Genomic DNA, 20,345 nt, shown 5'->3' with positions numbered 1-20,345 from the left:
ACGGGAAACCAACTGAAATACATTGGCAAAATCCTCTGAGAAGACAACATTATGATCACTGCTGCATCACATTCCTTTGGAACTGCTGGCTGCTTTTCTTTACCAGTAATTTCTTGTGTTGCCCGGCTTTTAAATTCATCCTTTAGCATCCCAAATTTAAGAAACCCCTTTGAGACTAGAAGGAAAGCAGAGGAAATGCTAACAGTGCAGCCCAGCACTTACCTGAAGTGTTACAAATATTTCTCCCTGCTTTCTGGTCTCGAAGCCCAACACCCCCACCCATGAAACCCTGACTCTGGAGTTGCTAACTCCCCCTACCCAAACCCCACTGAGGAAGAGAGTGGGCAGATTCCATACCTTCAATGGGTTTGGGTACAAAATGTGATGAGGGTTTGGTTTTTTTCACTCGGTTTCCCTTCATAATTTGACCTTCTTTATTGAGTCCCAGGAACCACGCTCGTCCGGATTCTTGCTGCCGGTACAGCGTGGAAGAATAAATAACGTAGTAGTTTTCAAAGACGGATTCTTTAAATTTGCACTCTGGTGTGAAAACATCCTGCAGTAAGAGAAAGAGAGAAGAAGAAAAAGCAGTGGAAGAATTAATCACTGATCTTCTAAATTAGGCATCACTGAGTGATACACAATGGTCACGCACTGTAGTTAACAACAGAAAACAATAGGGATCAGCAATGCCAGCTCACAGCAATAATACCCATCTAGAAACCTCCTGGCTGAAAGGCAAGGCTCTCCTTCCCTGGCAGAGCTGTGGTTTGCAAAACAGCCTACAGTGAACAGGCATGAAAAACGTGCAGGAAAAGTCAGAAATTTGCCAGGCTTTAGACTGAAATACTAAGCAAAAGAAAGAAAAAGAGAGCTGAGAAGCAGAGACAGCCTTGCTGTTCCTGATGCCTTCCCCTGGCTTTGCTCATACCTTCCCTGTGATGAGCAAATGTACAATGCTTGTTGTCTAAAATATTGAGGTTTCTTCAAATTCTTATAGGCAAAGGGCATGTTATTGAACCATTTAAGAGGATTTAAAGAAAGGGGTGTACAAAAGCAAGTAAACTATTTAATTTCAAAAGCAACTTGAGGAAATGCTGGCACAAAGCCTGGACATCTTTCAATAAAGAGAAAGAAGTAATTTTAAAGATTTCTGGCACAGGTGTTTCTTCAGCTACCGAGAAGCATTTCCACACCTGCCCTGCAGCAGAGCACATACGGATCTGTCCAGGACATCCCCTGAGCCTGTGATGGCTGTGGGAGTGGCTCTGCCTTTGCCACTTGTGCTGGCTTTGCATGACGTCTCCAGGACGAAACTACACTCAGATATGGACTAGTACTTGTTATGTGCCAGTATTCAAGATTTTCTCAACAGAGAAACATGAAATCTCTTTTAAAAGATCTGACTGGCCAGGGAATTCTGTGGCAGTGGGCTTCCAAACCTTCAGTGAGTCAGATGTGGTTGTTAGTGGGGTGGGTTTTCTTCCCAGACTTTGATATTGAGCAGGAAACTTAGCCTGGGCAAACAAATTCTCCAACTAACTTTCCAAAAACTATTCTTGCAAAAAAAGTTCAAGCACAATGAAAGTTAATTTTCTGAAGCAAAACTGTTTCAGCAAAAAAATCCCTTCTTACAGGTCCCAGACAAGGCATTTCTGAGCCCTGTGAGTGAAGGCAGATGCTGCTACAGGCAAGTGATTCTCCCTCCCAAACCTTTGTCACTCCCAAGTCTTCGGGAGCTTCTCCATCCTTGCCAATGGAAAACCCATGACCAACATCTGAGCAAAGCATCTGGAGTAATTCCACACATTTACTGCAGACCTTAAGAGCGAACATTCTGAACATTCAGCAACACTCAGGAACGTGTTCCCAAGCAGGCTGGGGGTTATATAAAGTGTTGCTGGTGTGACAATAAATCCAGTGTGCAACAGACCCGCAGAGCCTGGCAGGCTTGAAGCTACAGAAGATAAAGCACAGCAGAAAGCACAGAGCTGTGCTGCACACGTGAATTTTACATCAATCATTAGAACCACACAGGTAAAAACACCATCAGCAAAACGGGCCATTTTGCCCTATCTGAGGGAGTCCTTTCTGTCGGAAAAATAAATATTTTTAAAAGAGAATGAAACAAGTTAAGAGAGATCTAGATGACTTAGAGCACTATAAAATGGTGTTTGAAGTAGCTTCCCAAAAGAGCAGTGTTTAAGTGTTCCTTAAAGCTGCCCTTTATCTCCAGGCTTTGTCTTGCCTGGGAAGGCGCAGCTCACCTGGGAGCTGGGTTTGCATGAGCTGCCTCTGAACTGCTGGCTCAGGGGCACTCCCTGGCACCAGGCCCAGCCAGGCAGCAGCTCTCAAACCAAACTGGACAACTCAATCCCCTTTCCCATGCCTTCACTACCCCCATCAATAAAAACTTATCAAGAAAATTCCCTTTAGGGGGACTAAAAAGTTGGCAGGCTGTGAAAGATAGCTCCCAATTTGACCTAAACATGGAACTAACACAATTTTCAGTGAAGAAGAAATAAAAAAGCTAATGCATTTTGAAAATGCAGTTTCAAAAAGAAAAAAAAAATTTAATTAAAAGTTATTGCAAATTAAGTTTTCAGCTAAATATCTATTTTAAAATTACTGCAGTATAATATTTTATGACATGCAGCAGTAGTTCATAAAAGCAGATGCTGTATTGTATATCCACTTGTACCAATAAACCAACTAAATTCTTATATTATTTTAAAGCAAATGCATGTAAAGACATCAAAGTAATGAAGATTTTTTAAAAAATAAATAAAAATCTATTGTTTTCCTTTAAATGTTTAAGCTCTACCACAAGCAAACAAAAGCATCCCATTGGTTTTGTGAGTTGGCTGGTTGATTCCTCATCCCCCATAACTCAGTTGAAACAGCACTTCAGGATATGAACCATGGCAACACTACTATGAAACACCCCAGCTCTGTCCATCAGCACCTCAGAAAACCCACAGATTTGATAGCCAAATTCTAGTTAAATAATACTGGGTTTATCTACTATTACCCTTCTTCTTATGTACATCACCTCACCTGCCCCGACTGTGCCATGTGGGGACAGACACCCACAGGACACAGCTCATCCTGCCACCAAACTGACAAGTCACAGAGTCCCCACAGGCCTGAGCAGCAGAAACCTCTGTGGGCACTACCATGTATGGACTTGACACAAAGAGCAAGAGGATGAAGAAAGAACCAGATGACCAGAGAGGAGAAAGGGCAGAGGAGCAGGACACAGGCCACTCTCCCAAGCACTGCCTGAGGACATTTAGAGTGTCCTCTAAATCTTATTAACATGCAAATCTTTATGTTTTTCTTCACTGCTATCTTCTTGGTGCCCCATGGCCAGCCTTCAGCTACACTGCATCATTTAGTTTCATCACATGCCGTTTGCTGTCAGCTTTGGGGCTACCAATAACAAAAGGCTATTGGGATATTAATGGCAGAACAAGCTTCACTGTCAAAATTAATCGTGGCAATTATGCTGAATCAGGTGGGAACTGTTTCAGTTGTCTTAGGCTGAGATGAGCTGGGAAGAAAGACAGAAGTGCAGGTGAGCATAACAGGCTTCACACTAACAAAGCAGTTTGCAGCAGCCACTGCTGCACAGACAGAAATCTGAGATAACAGAAAGTATTTTTGGAAAATCACTGGTCTGTTGACCAGACCTCTAGGGCATGCAAGATTTAGAGGTTTTTTTATTTGTTGGTTTTGTTTATAAGATAAATTCACCGTTGATGAAATGTGCTAGATAGGCAGACCTGGAGTCCAATACTGTCTCTTCATCTCAGATAAAGAGTGGGTAAACATAGCAAAGGGATCCTCAGACTGTGCCCCCCACATGCTTCTGACAGGACATAAGGACATCCTGCCCCAGAGGTAATGCTATAGCAAAGCCCCGGGGTCATGAGCACCACTTCACTTCCTCACTTGCTGCAGGGACCTTTGGAAACAGGCTAATAACAAGTCCCACGCTATTATTTTTCCAACTCTCTCCTTGATTGAAATAGCATGACCAGGTACAAGACAGTGAGAGGACAGATGGCTTCTATCTTTTAATCACCAGTCTTTTTTTAGTCTTTAAACAAAGAAATAAACAGTGGCTCTATTTTCTGCACCAAGTCCACAGAGGTCTCCTGTCAGGACTGCCACAAACTCAACTCATTCAGAAAGCCCACCAGTTCTTCTCATTAAAGAGTATGCTTGTGATTTGTAGAAAAAAAAATTCTCTCAGTTTAACTCGATGTGAAATATGTCTTTGACTGAATAATTTTTGCATACAAAGTAAATAAATATATTTATTTGTTTACCACTTGGAGATTTAGAGCCTGAGGTATTTTGTTAAGTGTCTACAGATATTACTGAAAGTGGCTTGGAAAAGCAGTTCTTTTTTTAACTGTAAAACTAAAAACCTGCATGAAATATTTGTAAAAGAAATGTTAGTAATTTATATGCAAAATGATTAGCATCTGGTTGCAACTTGTTTCTTACATCTCAATCCAGTCCCTTCTACAAAAGGCAATTCTATTAAGAAGAGTAATTAGATTTGTTTTGAAAAAACAAACGTAGGTCTGGTTTGTGCTAACTGTAGTTTTGTTGGAAATTTCACAGTCTAAAAAAAAACCCAACACAGTAGCTATCACAGAGAAAATAAGGGAGATCACATTCAATGACACTTGGAATCAAAAGGAGCTAAATGGATGCAACCGCCACTGGGGGGGATTCAGTGTGTCAGACCTGCTCAGGGAGGGTATAAGGTACCATGGATTGCCCCAGAAGTTATTTCTGGTTTAGAAAACCAAGATGTTTCATTTATCCTTGATCCCAGTAGGGTTTTCTGCCATTTGTAGATGGAAATAAAGATGTGACTTCCAGCAAAAGCCAACCTCTGCATCACTTGAGCCAATTTAGTTCTTCAGAGAGATGTTGGGAATGTCTGGGCCCATCAGTCCCTCACCACAGCACAGGCTGGCAGTGGTTTGTGAGAGGGCAGATTTTTTTTCTAATCCACCTCATCTTTCACCTGGTGTGGTCAAGTAGATCTAACCTAGCCTCTTTGAACACAGCAAGTTTGACTGGACTCTCCTTAGCATTTCTGTAAAGCTGGAGAAGTTCCACAGACATCAGTGCAGAGGCACTGCTGTCAAACCTGTGGGCACAAAGCTTCAGTGATGCAGTGACACCCTCGGAGATGTCAGCTCCTTCAAAAAAAGCCAACCCAACAGTGCTGTAGCCCTGGTGCAGTCACAGTGCTGCCAGGGCAAGGATGGCCCTGGTGCTGCTCAAGAAAACAGTGCCAGCCCCTGCCGTACCAGCCTGGGAGCATCCCTGCCACTGAGCATCCTCAGCCAGGAGGTGCAAAAAAAGGGTCCCCAGTAAGCAACAGCATGGTGTTTCTGGGTTCTGACCATGAGAGCCAGCAATCTGCTCCCCAGAAACCCCTGGTGTCCCCAGATCATGGCAGAAATGGTGACAGATTTCATGTGCAATGCTCAGGGAAAGCCAGCAGGAAACTGTCACTGGCTGCTGTTGCATTCAAACCCAGCTGCTCACTCAGCGTCCCCCCAGACTGGGCAGCTTTGCTCATATTGCTCACCATTTCCCTACAAACATTCCCAAAATTGCCAGATAAATAAAGATCTCTTTTTTTTTTTTTTCCAAGATCTCCTTTTATTATAACCCAAAGGAGAACAGCAAATACACACATCCACAAGCAAACCTAATGACTTAATAAATTTAGTCACTGAAACTAGCAGCAATAAAAGAAAAAACCCATTCTGCAAGTAGTTTGTGCCACAGTTTAGGAAAGGGATGTTAATTATGAGTGTTGAAATATCTAACTAACACACTCCCAGAGTAACAGTTTTCCTTTGTTTACAGCACTTATGGGTTTCTCTTTTACATTCTGCACAATTACTAAGCCAGATCTTCAGATGGGATAGAAGCACTAAACTGCACCATAGTCTATGGCATGGCAAGGTTTCCCTCCCAGAGAATCTGACTCAGGATACTAACTGATGTTAGTGTTAATACTTAAGAGCTTGTCAACTCATTTAAAACATATTAAATAGGAATCATAAATATCAGCACAGCTATCAGCAGTGGCATTTCACTGTTGTTGCGGAGGCAGAGCACGGAACGATTGGATTGTGTTCACTTGTCTGTATGAGCGCTGTTCCATCCCAGGGAAAAGGATGGCATTACAGAACAGCATCTGTTTTACGGTGCTCTTTACCTAGTTAAGCCCATTTTACATTCCCCACTGACCTCAGCTAGGGCAGGGCTTCATCAACACTCCTCTGATATCAACAGCACTGAGAAATTCAGCATTGAAATCAATGTGCGCAGGACACCGTAGTTTTGAAGACATTTGGGCTTCCAGATGAAATGCAAATGCCCAACTCCCATTTAAACCCATGAAAGCTCAGAGACCACGTCTTTGAGTATCTGAGAATTTGTGGCCACAAACCTCATACAACAGCACTTGATCCTGGCATACTCTTTTTCCCAGGACAGGTCTTTAACCACAGAGATTCCATTTGCAGGATAAGCCCTGTGCAGGCCCCAGCAGCACTGCCACAAGCAGAGATGCCTTGCACAGAGTCTGAGGCAGTTCAGTGCCCACCTCGCTCAGTGCAGCTTCTCCCCTGGCCTAGGGTTGCATCTGTCTGGAAATGCTTTAAAATAATTGTAGCTGAGCTCTCTCTTGGCATGTGATCAAGAACCGCAAATGTGCATCCAAACTTTACATCTCATCACATCTTTGTCCAGATGGCAGGTGATATTCTACTCTTCACACTCCACTCTTCCTCCCCCTTCTAGCTCCATAAGAGATTGGTGACAAGTCTTCTTGGTGGCCTTTTAGAAGTAGGAGAGAGCAGATACATTTTAAAATAACAAGCTGCTACATGGGAGTGTACAGCCCCGCTGCAGAGTAGAGATTCACTTGATGAGGCAATATGGTATCTGAAAGCATTCTGACTCCGCCTGGACCATCTGTGGGCTGGAGGGAGCACATTTTCAAATAAATCATCATCCATGCAGGTCTGTTCTCCAGCTCTGGAAGCTGGGAAGCAGCATTAGCAAATCATCTAACTTACTGCCTCTGAAAATTTAACTAGAGGGCTATCTGCCCTCACTTTTGAGGGAACTCTGTGCTCAAGGTAAATAATTTTTCAGCTGGCTTCCCTTTAAAATGCCCATGCAAGAAATGGAGTGCAAATCTGCTAAGTCTTGTGAGCTGACCCAATATTCCTAGACAGGCAAAAAACCCCAAGTGCTGGACAAGCCTCTGTAATTAGGCTGCAGATCTTTGTATGCGGACAAAGGTTGTCCTAAAGCATCTTCTCATGTTCAAGGACTGATTAAATTATTCACGTCACCGCCACTAAGGGATGCTGGAGACAAAGGTGTGATTGCAGCATGGACATGCCCAAGGTGTCCAGCAGCAGCAAGGACATCTGCCCAGCACGCAGCAGAGTATTGACCAAAACCTGTGGTAGGTTTGCAAGACACTGAGCTCGGTTTCACCTCAGATAACCAGTTACCTCAATCACAGTGAGCCCCTTCAGATCCACACTAATTTGCCTTTGACTACAAAGCAGATGAGTTTTAGGGATGGTAATCCAGACCTGTCCATCCCACCACAGCTCAGTATTGTGCTTTTTTGCTTTCAGCTCTTGGCCTGCCCACTGTGCAGGCACGTTTTCACCAAGTACTTCATAAAGTGCCCAAATTCATTGCACTGGCCTTCGGTGAGCTGCTCATGCAATCCTCACAGGCACACAGCTTTCAGCTTAATGACTGCTGACAAGAACGTAACTGGGGATGACTCTTCCAGCTAGGCTGCTCACTTCCATACCTCCCTGGAAAGCCCAGGGGGGCTGGCTGAGAGAACAGGCTCTGTCAGTAAGGTCTGGGTACCAATGACTGCACAGCTCCACATGCAGTGTGACCTGCAGAAGCCAGCACATTGAGCTGCTCACCCATGTGGCACATTGAGCAAGTCACATATTTTGCCCTTTACTTCACTTTTTCTTAATGATGGACCCCACATTCAAATTCATGGTTGGGTGGAGTAAATCTTCATCCCTCCTTTTTAAAATATAAGGTATATTTGGAATTTACTTGATTGATTTGGTTTTTAATTTTGGATCTTATTTCAAGCTGGAATTTTAAAGCCTCTAAAGTTTTGACTGCTATGAACTGGAGTAGTGATCACAGCACAGCTCACTCATGTGGCACTTGGCCCATCCAGTGCAGCACTGCTCTTCCAGGAAAGCAACTGCTTCCCACAAAAGGGGTTTCTCCTGACACCATTGTCTCTGGTATTGCATTCCTGGCAGCCTAGGGATCTGGTGAAACCCCAGGATAATTTCTAACCTGGGAATCTCAACTCATCTATTGTCTTTTCTACATTCTGCTTTCCTGACAAAGTGTCTGAAATTGCTAACAATGTTATCAACTCTGCTTACTCCAAAACACCATCCAGAAATACATCTTTGCATTCAGACATAACGATCATGAGACAAGATGGGACTAAATGAAGATATGCTAGCTGCATACAAGAAAAACAGATTTCCTAAATTAGCATCGTACTGCCTCATCTGCTAAAGCCTGAAATAACTATAAAGAAAAATAATAATGTAAGAACCCTAGAAACACAGCCAGATGGGATGCTCTGAACCTCTGATCTCTCTGTTTCTTGGCATCAATCTGAGTCTGAGCACAGGGCAGAATAAATTGATTTGTTGCCTTTGGTTACGTTTGCGATCCTGCTATTTTTATTATTGTTGATAATAATTACAATGTATAAACTAAAGTAATGGTTATGCATTTATAAACATGAGATTACTTTCTTCTGATAGTCAAAAGAAGCCTTTTAGTAGAAAATAAGCAGTCAATATTGGGTTTTTTGTGTTGTTATTTATATGAAAATCATCCTCAAAGGCTCAAACCAGAGTATAAATGCCTTGAGCATTTAATAAAATGTCATCACAATGACAGGAGGACAGGGTAGACCTCTTCATTTCTACATTCTTTTGCTGAGGTCCTGAGCACTGAAAGACCAGACGGCTTGCTGGGTGCTCTGCAAACAGGAGGTGTCAGAGTGAGTGGAGAAACAAATTTCAACCAAGTTCCAGTTCAGTTTCTTAGGCAAACACCCCCTCTTTCTAACAGAAATGAAATAATGCAGTTGTAACAGTGTCAGCAAGAAAAGGACTGTGAATGAGCCCCAGCCCTTGTAAAAAAGAGTCTTACAAGTGTTTTATGGTTTTTGACACACAGACAAAACCATTCAACGGTACAGCCTGCACAGAGTGAAGGTCTGAAAGAAGAAAATGGCCTCAGCCCAATTTTTTGTGTAGTTCATTTTTTCTGTGTAGTTCATTGTCACGTGGGCAGAAGATAAGAGGACTTGCCAAGAAGCTCACCAGGCCTATTACAGCCCTGAGCTGCTGATGTGCTGAGATAGCCTCTCTGCTTTGACTCTTAAATTCAAACTGTGCGACTCACTGGGAACACACTCTATCTTTCTTAATGCTGGAAAGATCTCTCCTGCATTAAACCAATTTCAGAGTTGTCATGACCAGGTCTGGAAATTCAATTTCTTTGCTGCTGAAACTTCCATTTTGAAAATGAGTGGTGCTAGATTATTAATATTTTGACAGCTTACTGACAGATGGGCTACCACTGGGCAATTAACAGCAAGTTCTGCGGTCTAAAGCATTAGCTGAGGCTGGAGTGAGCTGGTGTTGGACCAGCAGGTTCTTACACTAACGATGAAATGTTACGAAGTGTGACAAATTTATGTGGCTTTTCCCTCCCCCCTGTACCCACTGCTGCAGCGCCTACACAGTGAGAAGGAAAGGTTCACAGAATATTCTTGGGAACAGGCCAGCTCTGCTGCCCACTGGGAGAGCCAAAGGGAGCCCTCTGAGATCTGTGTCTCAAAGCCTGGGCCCCAGCAATGTTTCTGCTGGCAAAGCCAGCAAAAAAGGTCCATGGTGCTACCTTAATATCTGCAGGGTGACACTCAGGTGACACTTCACACCCCTCTGCTCATCCTCCCAACCCCCAATGAAGGTCAGTAGCTGCTATAAAGGAAGACTGTGGAGGGTGTGCAGGCACATTTCTGTGGCTTTTAGATATTTATTCACTGGTTTTCTGAGAATTAAGAAAATCAATTAACTCTGCTGTGACAGAATTTCCATCCACATATTGACCACAGTACCTCTGCATAGCTTGAATGAGCTGACAAATCTCACAGCCCAAAACAACTGCACAGACAAGACCGGGCTTATTAATACCTTGAATGGGTTTCCATGATATGTATGTGCTGACAACCTGACTTGTTCTTTTTCTGTTAGCGTCCTTTTGATGTGAAATAACCCGTGGACAATGCACAAACATTTTGAATGGACCCAAACTACGCCACAGCTCAGATCTGACTGTGCCAGTGTATGCAGCCAACTGACCCATTGCAGCTGATGCTTTGCTTCCCAGGAATCAGACAGATGGAAGTACATCATCAGGCATTTTGCAGCAGTGGCTACAGTGAAATTTTTCACTCTGTTGCACACTGCTAGAGAACACAGATCAGCTTTGGCATCTGATCCTGTTCAGAAGCCAACTAATGACTTCAACTTCCAAACTAAAATAATACAGTCACTCTAGAGAGAGTAATATAATACACTAACTCTATATGGCACAATGCACAGTAAAGCAGGAGACCATTTTATTGTGGGACTAGTATACAGAAAATTGTGCAACCATCTTTAAATTATATGACCCAAAATCAACAGAGCAGTCCAGACTTAAGAATTACTGCTTTCTGTTTGTAGCTACTTATTGCAGCATGCAGACTCAGTAAGATCCAGGGTTTACAATTAGATCTGAAGGCATTTGATTATTTTTTACATAGACTGTGTTTACACTGCAGGACCAAATGCATAGAGTGGAACTGTTGGTGTCAAGGGCTGGATGCTGGCGCTGTAGACATTTCAGGATGGGTTCAGTCTGGTCTAGCTGCCACCTGGTCCCATGGTCTGACTATCTAGTACTTTAGGGGCACTCCCAAAGAGCACCCTTCAGTTTAGTTTCACCCAAAAGGGAAGCTAGTTTGCACAGCCTGAACCACTCGGTGGTGCAAACCAAAGAGCGGCATGTGAAGGTGACTGGAGGGATTTTTCCCAAAGTGCAACCCTGGTCTGAACTAAAGCATTCATCCCAGAGATATCTGGGATAGTTGGCTTACTGCAGTGGGGTATAATAAAGTAGGCGTGCGATGATGTGAAATGTCAGTGTTCTTAAAAGGGGCTGAGGGCACTGTATGCCCTCTGGAAAAGAGGGATGTGAGCAGCTGTAACCCGGGTGGGGGCTGTACACAAGGCCCTCTTCTGCCATGTGGAGTTTACACTTCACATTGTTCCTTTATGATCTCAAATGCCTCAGCCACACTGGATGTAGTAACACAAAGCCTTCCAAAAAGCACTCAACAACAACATCCACAAGCAGCTACACTGGCCGTAGTAACAACAAAATAGTTGCTAAGCCTCCCTACTTCAACTCAGTACCTGGCTTGTAGAAAGCCTGGAGTTTACTACACAGCACAGCTGGATTCTTCAGAGATTTGAAAATATTTTCCTTAGCATGATAAATGTTAAAGAAATCTTATTTATGTGTACCAGCAAACATGCTGAGGGGGAAGAAGACCTCAGAGCTGTCCTGACCATATCACTGAAGAAGAAACATGTCATCCCTGCTTTCTTCTGTGCTATTACAGAACTGGGGGAGGGAAAAAGGCCCCACTGAACCAAAAAAGACCCACAAAACAGAAACTATTTGCTCATGGGCATAACCGTTCTTTCTTACCATCCGCAATATTTCTTAGTTTCCATCTGTTTTCATCAATACTAAGTCCTGAATCATTAGTGCAGCAACATGAGCAGAATTGGATCCTCTAAGAATCACTAAAGCTGGACTAAACAATCTGTTCTAGGAATAAACACTGTTTCATGAATGTTTGTATTAAAATTGATATTATCACTTCCATAACAACGGAGATGAAGGAGAAGATGAGAAGTCTTGGGGAAATATAACTTTCTGGGAGAAAAACCCACAAGGATAACCTGTGTCAAACTGTCTGATTTAACTCAACCAAAGGCAGGGACTTCATGCAAGCAGAATGATCTAGCAAAACTGCAATGATCTGTTCATACTAATGGACCTGAACAGTCACTTCTGCCCCCACAATCTATGGCATTGGGGTCAGCAACAGGCATGGTGCCCCAGCCTAACCTGCCACACAGGGGGTGCACACAAACAGTGTAGCCATGAATGACCATCACCCTATGGCACAACACGAAAGCATCTGGAAGGTGAAAACCTGTGAAGCAAAAATTCAACCAGGCAAGTGGCAAAATACTATGAAATCACTCGGTTTTATTTACTAGTTCCACACTACTGCATCTGAACTGACCTAGGCAAAGCATATTAGTAAACTGCTAATTCACAGAGAAATACATGCAACTGCACTTAGAGGAACACACAGAAAGTAAGAGCACCATGGGGATCATTTTACTTAGAAGAGGGCAGTAAAAAATATGAGGCAAGTGAGGCACAAAAGAAAAAAAAAAAAAAGTTGTGAGATTTTGCTTTTTAAGTTGGTCATTAAAAAATAAACTTTCAACTGACAAGGATGCTTTAAAAAGTCTGATTTCTAAATTTAACTTTGATATTGAAAAGTCTTGGGTTTTGTTCTTTTGTTTTTTCGTTAGCGTATATTTGATAAAAAACCTAGGCGTGATAATCCTGGCGCTACACATTTTCAAAAGCCATTCTTTAGCTGCAGCCTCTTCAGAGGGTGCAGATAACATTTGCATGGATACAAAGCCCTTGCAGAAAGAATGCTCCTTAAGGGCAGAGCTGGCTGTAGGGTTTAATATGGTAGGAGCTGAGACTCAAAATCAGCAGCATTCACATTAATAGCCATTAAATTATTTATTCATATCAGGCTCTGGAAGGCAGTAGAAATACTAGGTTGTTCTGAAGGGCTGAACTCCCATAAACTTTGTTGCATGACTTACTTTCAGCTAGCTTTCTGAGGACCATACATTCATTATTACAAGTCTTGGCATACATTAATGCCTTTGGTTCCTTCTTTCCCTGATTTTGTGAATAGGGAAAAAAAAAGTCTGTGCACCAAGTAATGTCCATATCCAGGAAGCAGCTGCCATGGTGCAGCACAGTCCATGCTCCAATGCAGCAGGAAAGAGAGGGTGCAGAGTGGAAGAGGCTCCCTGAATTGCTTGATTCTGCCCTTACTATGAAACAACAGTTCTCAACAAAGCTCCATCTATAACACTCCGATTTCTTTCCCCCAGAAATAATACGATCCAAAAAATACTACAAAGCTGTTTTCAGAGATACCTGCTTCAATAGCTGTCACTTTCTGCTTTCCAGCCAAAATCTAGCCCACAGTCCCTACGAACACAGGCATCAGGTTCAGGGGTCAGGAGTCTCGAGGGACCCCTGTGGAAAAGCTTTGCCAGGAAGGCAAAGGGGCTCTTCAAATGATCCAAGCGCCTGCACCCCTCCAGCCAGCTGCTGGCTACCTCACAACTGTGGGAAAAGCCATCTGAAAAGCATAACAAACATCTTGCTTGTGAGGCCAGAGAGACAAGCAGCAAGGCCACAGAAACACTGACCTGAGCTGCTAAAGTTACCAACAAGACGGTATTCTGCACTAAAAAAGTTCTCAGCCTTTTTTCACCCCCACTTATGTCCTGAGCCCTACTGCTGACCTTGATCCATTTAATTACATCCATAACCATATTGCACTGTAGCAGAATGTAATTATGCAATCAAGTAATGAGCTATGGTTTCACTCTTGGTCTTGTATGCAAAGCCACCTTTGAAGAGGGCGATGAAAGAAGCGATTATTGCAAAAGGACAGCACAGCCCCATGTACTAATTACTGGTCATGACGCAGGGGACAATGCTGGCAACATTGATCCATCAGCTGCTTTTAATAAGGGAAGCTGAAAACCTTCTCCATGCTGCAGCCTCACAGTCAGAGCCATGGGTTTCATCCTGACGCCAGACCTACACTCACGACAGGCATGCTGTGTGATGGGCCTCCACATCTCTCCAGCCAGCAGCCTCTTTCAAACACACTTACTAAAACTAGAACTGCTGCACTGCTGGCCACTGCTAGATTGGCAGTCTGGCAGTGACCAGCACCAGCACCAAGGGAAAGGTGTAAGAACAGGGAAAATGCAGTGAAAGCTCCTTCTTGCTCTTGGCAGTGGGAAGCTTGTGCCTGCTGGATCCAGCAAGGGTGTCCTGGTGCTTAGGCAAAGCACCCAGCCTCCTGAGTGACCGCAGAAGTGTGGCAGGCACTGTGTGTTCAGAGCTGGATGTGGGAGCTGATGCAGATCCCCAAGGAGAGACAAGAAGGGCCTGAGCCAGGAGAGGCTTCAGTGAAACATCACAGCATGGAGGATTCCTGGAGGGGCTCAGCTTGGAAGAGCAGCTCCAAGATTGCACTTTGCTGCCCAGTTCAGTGCCCATCAGGTCCCAGCCTATGGAGAATTCGCCGTTGTTGAGATTTCAAGGTGTTTGGGAGGAAATGGCAAAAGAAAATCTGGTATTTTATGGAGATAAGAAACTGCCAAAATCAACTCTGACCATCATACTTGTCTGTATCATGCCATACTCAGATTTACACAGGCAGCTCACAGAAGTAGGATCAAATCCATAATGCTACAAGCAAGGGTGGAGGTATGTCCCTTTAGATAAACAAATGGTGCCTACCAGTAGAGCAGCTGAGTATTTCCATTTATCACACTCACACAAGGATCCAACAAGAAAGTCTCACCATGGTAAGGAGGTATTGGACTAAGAGAAATGAGGTCAGTTGCATAAGATCCTTGAAAAGGCTGTGCCAGAGTCAGGATCTGGATTTTCTGAATCCTAGCTTTCACTGTAAAAGCCTTCCTCTACTGCATTTGGGACAGAACAGGAAGGCACTGGTGTGTCAGACAGAGCAGAATCCACTGCCCGAAAGCTCCATTCCACATCACCTTCTGAGCCCAAGATCCCTGGCACCGAGGCACAACACTGCTGTGGCCCATCTTTTTTCTCTCTCTAGCAGGAGTAGCACAACGTTTGGGAAAGTGAAAGTCACTCAGCAGTGATGCTGAGCACACGGACATCAAAAAGCCCCGAAAGGTCTATGGAAATGAATCAGCAGCTTCTCCCTTTGCAAAGATAAATAGCTTTTTATGCATGCAGTATATGTGCTAGCATGTACTCTCCAGCTGACAACGTTCAGCCTCCAGTGTAACTTGTCAAAGTCTGATATGCTTTCCCTTTATCAATGTGGCAAACTGCTGAACCCCGTGTGCTCCAAGCAGTGGGCTGTTGTCCCTGTAGGCAACACATCTAAGCGCACTGTCATTCTTGCTACTGCACTCTGACACACACATCTCCTGGTGATCAAAAGCCAAAACAGAGCCAGATGCAGCTCACAGCTTCACCAGCACAACCCCTCTAACCTGTGGATCCTCAAAAGGCCCTGAGATGGGGTGCTGTGACATACATTGATTTCATGTGAAGTCAATGAGAAAGCAATGACAGGTAGGGTGGCCACAGTGCTTCAAGGGCCTCTTCCTGTTACGGTTGCGCAATTTCTCACTGTTCGTTTTGAACTGAATAGGATTAGGGCCATCCCAGCATGAATCACTCATGAGGCAAATTCCCCCAGTATTAGCTGCTCCCCACCCCCTTGCACTGCTGGGACAAAGGACAAATCTTTGCTGATAGTGACTAGAATTCTGTGGGATTAGAAAAAATTGTGTCCAGATACGCAGAAATTGCTGAAACCAAACAGTTGATGCAAATCTGATGACCAGGGAGAAGCTGGGGATTCCTGAAGTGTGTCAGGCAATCCCTCAGCTCCAGAAGCCATTTGAAAGCTGAAGGTGTGCACTCAGGGACAGAGCACTGGGGAGATGTGTTGGCATTCACAGGCCATGCAGAACAACTGCACGGACTGCACTTTTGAGAGAAATATGCTGGGGACAGCAGGGAAGCACAGTGATTTCATCTTCATCATATCTGACAACAATTTCAGGAATGACCCTGCAGAGTGTTTCTTAGGGCAGTCTGGACTGGGAAAGGGATGTGCTCTCTCCCATGCTTTTCAGGATGCCAGTTTACTCTAAAATCCCCAAACAACTTGTCTCCTTTAGTCTCACAATATGGGCAATGCCACATCATACCTACCTCTTCCCTTTCCATTAATTCATAACTTAAAATATTTTTCTTCCTCTTCCCATTCCTCCTTCTTTAGTCCCTGGTGTACTTTTCCACTACATAAGCTTCTGTTTCTGAGAGACAGTTTTCAATAACCAAGATAATCTATAAATTCAGCTACTCTGATGGGTCCTTCAGCCACGAGTCACAGGTACTGTGCGCCACAAACACTCAGGCAGTCTCCCCCTTCATTTCCATTTCGACTGACTGCAAGAAGCAACTTCTCTTTGGCAATTTCCAACACACAGAAACGTTAAACAGGAATAGGGCTTTTCAAGCATAATGAGAAGGAGACATCTTGTTCTCCTGATGCCTTAGGTTTTAACTTTTATATTTTTCAAATCCTGTACTGCTAAGTGTTTAACTCTGAAGTTTTGGGTGGCCTGTTAGCTGCTGTTCTCTCATGGTAGTTAGACATAATAAGCCTCTGTGGGTTTCCTCTTCAAGGACACCAGGCTCCAAAATGTGTAAACTAAAGCCTAGAGAAGGGGGGGGGGGGGGGGGGGGGGGGGCAAACTTGGGGTAATTACATCATTAACTGAAGTTATAATTGGAGAATTAACCCTGATACGCAAATGGGCCAAACTTATAAAAGTGTGAAGAACCCATAACCCAGGGTACATCTTGGGTGGAGCCTTTTGACTGCCCAGGGTGTACCTTTGAAGGCCTTTCAAACAAATACCTACTTTTATTCTCTTATTCTTGTCTAACCTCTGTTTTTAGGTGGCCCCCTCAAAGCATCACTCCCCTGGGAAACGTTGCTGACATGATGGAGCAAAAAAGTAACAGCACCAAGGCCTCAGTCAGCTTCTCAACCCCACACAGAGAGCCTGAGCCCAGCAGTCAGCAAGCAATCTTGATGTACTGCACACTTGAAATTGAGGTTTCATGCAACTGATTTCAGCACATCGATCGCCCTCTCTCTGCTGCAATCCTGAATCATGGCACAAAGCAATAACAGATAAAGATCCCTTGGCAGGCAGTCTAAGCCCACAGGACAACACTAGAACTAGGAGCTGTGAACTGGTCCAGTCTGGGCTAACAAGGCATCTTGTGCCCATCATGGGATGGCACAGAGGTCTCCCATCCCTCCCTTGCTCTCACACGCGTAATCCATGGTACACAAACAGGCCTCATCACCTCCTGGCAGGAACTTGGGAAAGAGCCTCTGCAGAAACAGATATTCAGGCTCTGCTCTTCTCAAGCCACCTTGAGAGCCAGCAGAGCTCCTGGGGATCTTCTACAGGCCTGATCCCCCTGCAGGCAAGCAGGGTGGCCCTGCAGCGATGCCATCCTGGCTGCCCTGTGGGATGTGGGAGTGCCTGTCACACTGTGCTAAGGCTTATCCATTCCTGTCACTCCCTCACGGGAAACAGGAACACACACAGCAGGCATAGATACTCATCATGACCCAGTGCATCAGTACTGCACAGGTGCTGCAGAAAAAGGCTCGATGAGTTCAACACACACTGTGTTTTAATACTCTAAGCTGATTTGTATATATTGTGCTGCCTACACGTGCAGTTGCTGCTTGCCTGGGATTTCTGCTACCCTGGATGAAACCTCAGCATTGGCCAAACCTTTCTCTTTCTGCCTGGGAGAAATTTTGGTGCGAAAAAGAAGTGTCCTGTTCTGCTGCCTCACTTCTGCAGCCAAGAACCTCTGGGTCTACCCCTCAACTTTTCCAAACCTCCTGTATGCAACCCTTGCAGCAGCTGGGAAGTGCTGCAGAGATGTGGCTCTTGCCCAAACACATGACAGTTTATTGCTGTTGCTGTCAACTCACTCTTGAAAATAATCCAAACAGCAGCAGCAAGCAACCTTGGCCAAAGAGGTTAATTTCCATGCAAAAGCTGTTTCCAAGGATCCTAGTGTTAGAGGCAGCACGCAGTGATTGATGGTTGGGAGCAGCCATATGCAGAAATTCATCCCCCGAGTGTGTCACTAGGACTGAAAGGGGTTTGCACAGAACAGCCCCAGTGCAAGGAGCTGTTGCTGCTGTGAGGAGAAAAGGAAAGAGGAGGAAAGCAGAGCTCACATGGTGTGGCCCAGCTGTTCTCCTTTGCAGCGTACACTGATGGCAATCCCAGAGCTGGGAGAGCACTCTGGGCAGTCTCATGCTCACAAGGAGAAGACAATCAGAAATTGAAACACAAACCAACCTCAAGCCTCCCTTCCCCTAAAAGATAATCCCTCTGGTTTGGCCATGTGGAATTGTACACCCTACCCCACAGCACCTGCAGGCAGAGAGTAACAAAAGCATTTTTTTTCTCTTAGTAGGAAACTGTTGTCATATAATCACTCCCTCAGCTACTGGGTTTATGGTGTCTTTAGCCTACAAATGCAACAACAAATACACAAAATGTGCTTGGACCACTCTAGGCAACAGAGGTTTCTCCTCCCTTCTGTTTATCTCTCCTATTTAAAAGCAGGTCACCAGAGAATTTCAGTAACTTTTGCTCATCAATCCCCACCTTATCCAAACAGCAGTCTTCCCAAGACAACCGTACTGCAACTAGACCTTGGGCTCAGCAAAGACAATGTTGCCACTGCTGAGAGAAAGAGCAAGAGAAAGAAAACCCTTAAACCAGTTTGGGGTTCAGCAAATGCATTCAGATTCTTGTTTGCCATCTGTCCTCTCTTTATTAAAACTGATAGAGCCATTTAGCACCAAAAAAAAAAAAAAAATTGTTTGGGCAGGGCCTGGAAGACACAACAGAGGAAGGAGTTTGGCTGCTAGAGAGACAGCCTCATGTCCTGTCAAGCCAGGGTGGCTCTGTGACAAAGCAGGGGCCCTGACAGCTCAGGGAGAAAGGCGTGTTTTTAAAAGAGGCTGTCTGCACAGACAGCAATTTGGTGCCAGTGGGTTACATGGTTTGTGCTTTCTAGGTTTGATTTTGTCCAAATTCATATACTATGAGAGGACTAAAGTGGTGCTGCAGCTTGTTCTGTCTGCGAGGAATTCATTACAGTGTGCTTGGCTCCTTGTCACTTGGAGGCACAGAAACCAGGGACCAGACTCTCCAGGGAATTTCCAATGTCAGTCATCCTTTCTGTACATAAGGCAATATTTAGGGCAATGATTCCCAGAGTCTGAATATTTTATTGATGTTATGAATACTAGAAAAAACAATGATGTGCATTGTCTCCATCCTGGAAGGGCCATCAGGGACCTCATGGGATTCCGAATGTTCACCTTGGTCTGATGGTGCCCACGCAAAGTTGCAGCCTCTTTGGTGTTGGATGAAGACACCAGAGGTTGCTCTTGGAAGGCTACTACCAGGGAGAGGACAGGTTGTGACTGGCTGTGGTTGGCAGCAGGATTTCCCTGATGTTCTGTCAATACAGATTTAATGTTAATTGCAATTTTCTGTGTCTTCAAAGAAGACAAATACACCACCCACAGACGGCTAAAACTTTTCTAATGATCTCCCCTGACCTTGGAGATCCCTCGATGAAACTTTCCTCTGTACTTTAAATGCTGCTTTTATATTATTGATGAATCCTTCAGTTCTGCCTAGTGAAAATCCTTTAGACATTCAGAGGATCGGAGATTGGCTGTTTGGACAGGTGACAAGCCCATTTCTGCTAAGCCAATATTTTTCAAATCAAGAGTCACCAAGCAGTGGCAGTAAGAGTGAAACAAGATGAGAGCTGGAGATACCAGCCTGGCTCCCAGCTGATTTCCTGAGTGTCCTGCCAGCCTGAATGTGCTCTGGTGCTTGATTAATTTAAATTGGGAGTTTCTGAAAACAAAAAATGTCACACTCAGCTTCTAATCAGAGTGCAAAGGTCCCGCAACTGCTCAGCAGGCAGTGAATGCCCAGCTGCACTGCAAGATCATCATTCTTCCAGGATCTTCTACCAGTAATGATATTTTCACTGTGCAGCTCTTTAAACCGAGACAAATAACCTCAACAGCAGGGCAAAAAACCTCTCACAACAGTGGCTCTGAAGTAATTACTCCAGGGACCTCTGTGCTGTGACAGCCCCACGCAGGC

The 20,345-nt window shown here is 44.4% G+C and overlaps 1 protein-coding gene across 3 annotated transcripts in view; it reads right to left on the bottom strand.

Annotated features, from left to right (window-relative positions):
* FGF12 (fibroblast growth factor 12) overlaps positions 1-20,345 on the bottom strand; it is a 221,053-nt gene that overhangs the window by 8,733 nt on the left and 191,975 nt on the right. For all 3 annotated transcript variants that reach the window (XM_048314024.1, XM_048314025.1, XM_048314023.1), the window contains one exon: positions 358-556. In XM_048314024.1, coding sequence (XP_048169981.1) covers positions 358-556 — 199 coding nt within the window. The remainder of the gene's footprint in view (positions 1-357; positions 557-20,345) is intronic.

The sequence above is a fragment of the Corvus hawaiiensis genome, chromosome 10 (genome assembly GCF_020740725.1).
Source record: "Corvus hawaiiensis isolate bCorHaw1 chromosome 10, bCorHaw1.pri.cur, whole genome shotgun sequence".
NCBI classification, from domain to species: domain Eukaryota; kingdom Metazoa; phylum Chordata; class Aves; order Passeriformes; family Corvidae; genus Corvus; species Corvus hawaiiensis.
Note: the sequence above shows the minus strand (reverse complement) of the source record. Positions and strands in the feature narration are given on the sequence as shown.